This window comes from Aedes aegypti, chromosome 3, assembly GCF_002204515.2.
Source record: "Aedes aegypti strain LVP_AGWG chromosome 3, AaegL5.0 Primary Assembly, whole genome shotgun sequence".
Lineage (NCBI taxonomy): Eukaryota > Metazoa > Arthropoda > Insecta > Diptera > Culicidae > Aedes > Aedes aegypti.
In genome coordinates this window covers 289,449,904-289,453,333 of record NC_035109.1, presented here as the reverse complement: position 1 = coordinate 289,453,333, position 3,430 = coordinate 289,449,904, and the positions used below count along the sequence as shown (strand labels likewise).

Here is a 3,430-nt window from a genome sequence, read left to right as displayed (position 1 = left end):
AATAATTCAATACCAAACTTGGATTCGAAAATAAAACATTTGTTCAATCCCGACCCGAACCCAACAATTTTGTTTATGAAATCTCGAAACTTTGTGAAAACATGTGAATTAAGAAATTTAAAAGGAAGCTTTCTTACTGCACAAAACTAATCAAACCTGACCTAAACCCTCTTCAATTCCAAAAACGGCTCGCACTAGATAGTTTTGAAGCCATTGAATAAGCCCGAAAAAAAATAAAGTTCAAACCCGATCCTCCTTTTTTTCACTGATTGAACCTTAAGTTTAATTGAAAGAAAAAAACTTTGTTGTTTTTTTATGTTTATTCTTTATTTATATTCAATATTTAAACTGACTGATTATTTTGCATGTTTTCAATAGTTTTTAACACATTCAACATTTCATTGTAAGACATCTTCAAAGCCAATCCCGGCAAATTACTCGCAATGCTTTCCACTCGGTCAGGCACATCCTTGTTGGCATCTTCAAATGAGTCGTTTCGCTTCTCGACCGGATCTAACTCCACCACTTCGCCAAATAGGTATTCGTCCGATCTGTGGTACTGCTCCTTTTGACGATCTGTCGATGTCTTCCTGGATCGCTTACTGTTTTTGTCGGTGCTCTCCTTCCGGTGCGAAGACTTCCGTTCCTTCCTGTATTTATCCATGGAAGAGCCCTTCTTGTTATTATCCTTGGAAGACTCTTTTCTGTCGTTATCCTTCGTAGACTTCTTCCCGTCCTTATCCTTCGAAGAATCTTTCTTTTCCGTAGAAGATTCCTTCCTGTCCTTATGCTTCGATGACTTCCTTTCCTTGCTTTCCGTGCTGGTCGATGATTCTTCCGATGATCGTCTCTTCTTTTGTGGTTGTTGTTCCTCCTCTTCCTTCTCCGGTGATGCCGATCGTTTCGAATTGCGGCGATATTCGGCTTCGAGGGTTTCCGGCACGGGGAAATCTCCTCCCATATGGACGTAGGTTCGCAGTAAAACCTCCGTTCGACGAGTCCTTACGGAAAACTGGTACGTGATGTCGATCAGTTGGTAACACTCTCCGCATACAAATTGCGGCAATTCGCTGTCGTCCGGTGTACAGTGGGGAAAACACTCCAACAGCTGCATCCGCAAATACTGGTTTTCGTTGATGTCCACAAGGTTGCGCTTCTTCAGGCAGAGACGGCACACTTCCGCCGTTCGAGATTTTCGAACACGATGAGCTAGCCCGGAATCCATAATCACTTGAATTGTAATTCACTTATTCTCACTTCAAACACTTTTATAAGTCTGGTAGCTAAAGAGATGGAACGTTCGTCTTTTATATCCAAGCCTTTCAAGATAGGTATACAATTTAGAATGTATCTGAATTTGTCCATTGCTAGAAACGAACTGTTATTCATACCTATCAATTAAAAACATATTTTGTACTAGCGTTATTTATATCAAAACGACAGCAATAAAGCTTACAGAGGATAATTTGTAGGTAGAATTTTTGTTTTGCTGTCCAAACAATTAGAGTAATAAAATTTGGCAACCGTGTATCAACTTAATCTTGTTAATGACATAAATAGATATACTTATCATTTATGGAAAATTGATTCTTAAAAAAATACGAAAGGTGACCATCATTAGAATGATAAGATTATGTTGGAAGTCATGATGAAGTTGTCTGGGTTCCATTTTTTGGAAGTTCTGCCAGGAGTTTTTCGTAGCGAAAATGTTCATGAAATTTCAGAGAATAGAACAACATTGTTCCTGTCAAGTAATATGTAAATGCAAACAGGCTCTGTCCCAGCGGGGACGTAACACCTAGAAGAAAGTAAACGCATCATGTCATCATCATCACCATTCGGCACCACCCGATAACATCGAAGGAAGACAATCAGCATAACGAAACCCAAAAGCAGATGCTTCCACCTGCGAAATGGTCACCACTCCAAGCAGATGGTTTGGTTTTATCCTGCCAGTCGCTCGGTGGCGCCATTAAAAACCCATTACAAATAATTTAATACTCCCATTGGTTATAATACAGATAAAAAAAGCTGACAAGCATCCCATCTGCCCAACCACCGTCGTCAACCATTTGAAAAGTGATTTTCATCCGTACAAACACACTCAAATGATAGAGGGGGGATTTCCCCCCCAAGGGGATCAATGCCGAGGACATTCGCTGTTGAGTGACGTACCGTGAAATAAGGGGAAAATTATAACTTTTGAGCAATTGCCTTCTAAAAGATCGGATTGAACGCATTTAAAATTAGGTAACATTTTTTTAAACTTGTGGGTACTGATGAGGCCTTCCTTAGCCAAGTGGTTAGAGTTCGCAGCTAAAAAGCAAAGCCATGATGGAGGTATTTAGGTTCGATTCCCGGTCGGTCCAGGATCTTTTCGTAAAAGAAATTTTCTTGACTTCCCTGGCATAGAGAATCATCGTATCTGCCACACGATATACGAATGCGAAAATGGCAACTTTGGCAAAGAAAGCTCTCAATTAGTAACTGTGGAAGTGCTCATAAGAACACTAAGCTGAGAAGCAGGCTCTGTACCAGTGAGGACGTAATGCCAAGTAAATAAACATACATACTGTGAATGCACATGTATTAAGAAGTGATCAACAATATCGGCAGTCAGAGATATGTTTGCCAAATTAAGTGTAATTGTGGTAACATTGTGCTAAAAGATTATGTAGCCGGCGGGACTTGAACCCACAATTTCCATTCTGTACACGGACGCATTACCAATTATATATACTACAGCTACGCTACGGTAAACTGAAGTATTTGGCTAATGACCTTTGTAGCAAAAGTCGAAAATAAAAAAGAGAAGAAGTGATCAACTCTACACCACTGATCAAACACACCTCAAACTACGGTACACGCTTCTGACTGACTAGCTGACTGAGGCTCGCTGGCTGGCTGAAGCTGAATGACTGACTGACTGATGATGTTGCGGGCGGGGCCCAGTTTGGCCAAATTGTTCCCCGTTGTGTCATTTTGTGATGGATTTACCCCCGACTGGGGCCGTAAATAAATAATTTTGATGATGTGTGGGAGAAGTGCGGTTTGCTTATTGGATTTGGGATGTGACAGTTTTAAGGGGACATTGTAGACCCATCATGATAACGGTCGGATGGCTTTTCGATGGAAGAGAGTGGATCTGTAGCATGAAAAATGTACCTAAATTTTAGAAAGGAAATGGACATTCCCATATCAACAAATTACATTGGATATGATGCAGTAGTTCAGAATTGTTACAGGCAGCTTCAGAATAATTTTTAAAATTTTATTTTGAATCCTCTGAAGAGCTTTCTTCCTGATATTACAACAGCTAGTCCATATTTGTAAGGCATACAACACGGCTGGCCTGAAAATTTGATAGAAGATCAAAAGCGTGTTTTTAGAACAAAGTTTTGATTTTCTATTAATAAGTAGATAAAGACAT

General features: G+C 39.9%; 1 protein-coding gene across 1 annotated transcript; it reads right to left on the bottom strand.

Annotated features, from left to right (window-relative positions):
- Positions 1 to 343: 343 nt before the first annotated feature.
- Positions 344 to 1,225, bottom strand: LOC5564475 (DNA ligase 1). The gene has a single exon (XM_001648769.1). It carries the CDS (start codon positions 1,223 to 1,225, stop codon positions 344 to 346), a length of 882 nt encoding a protein of 293 aa, XP_001648819.1.
- Between the last annotated feature and the right edge of the window lie 2,205 nt (positions 1,226 to 3,430).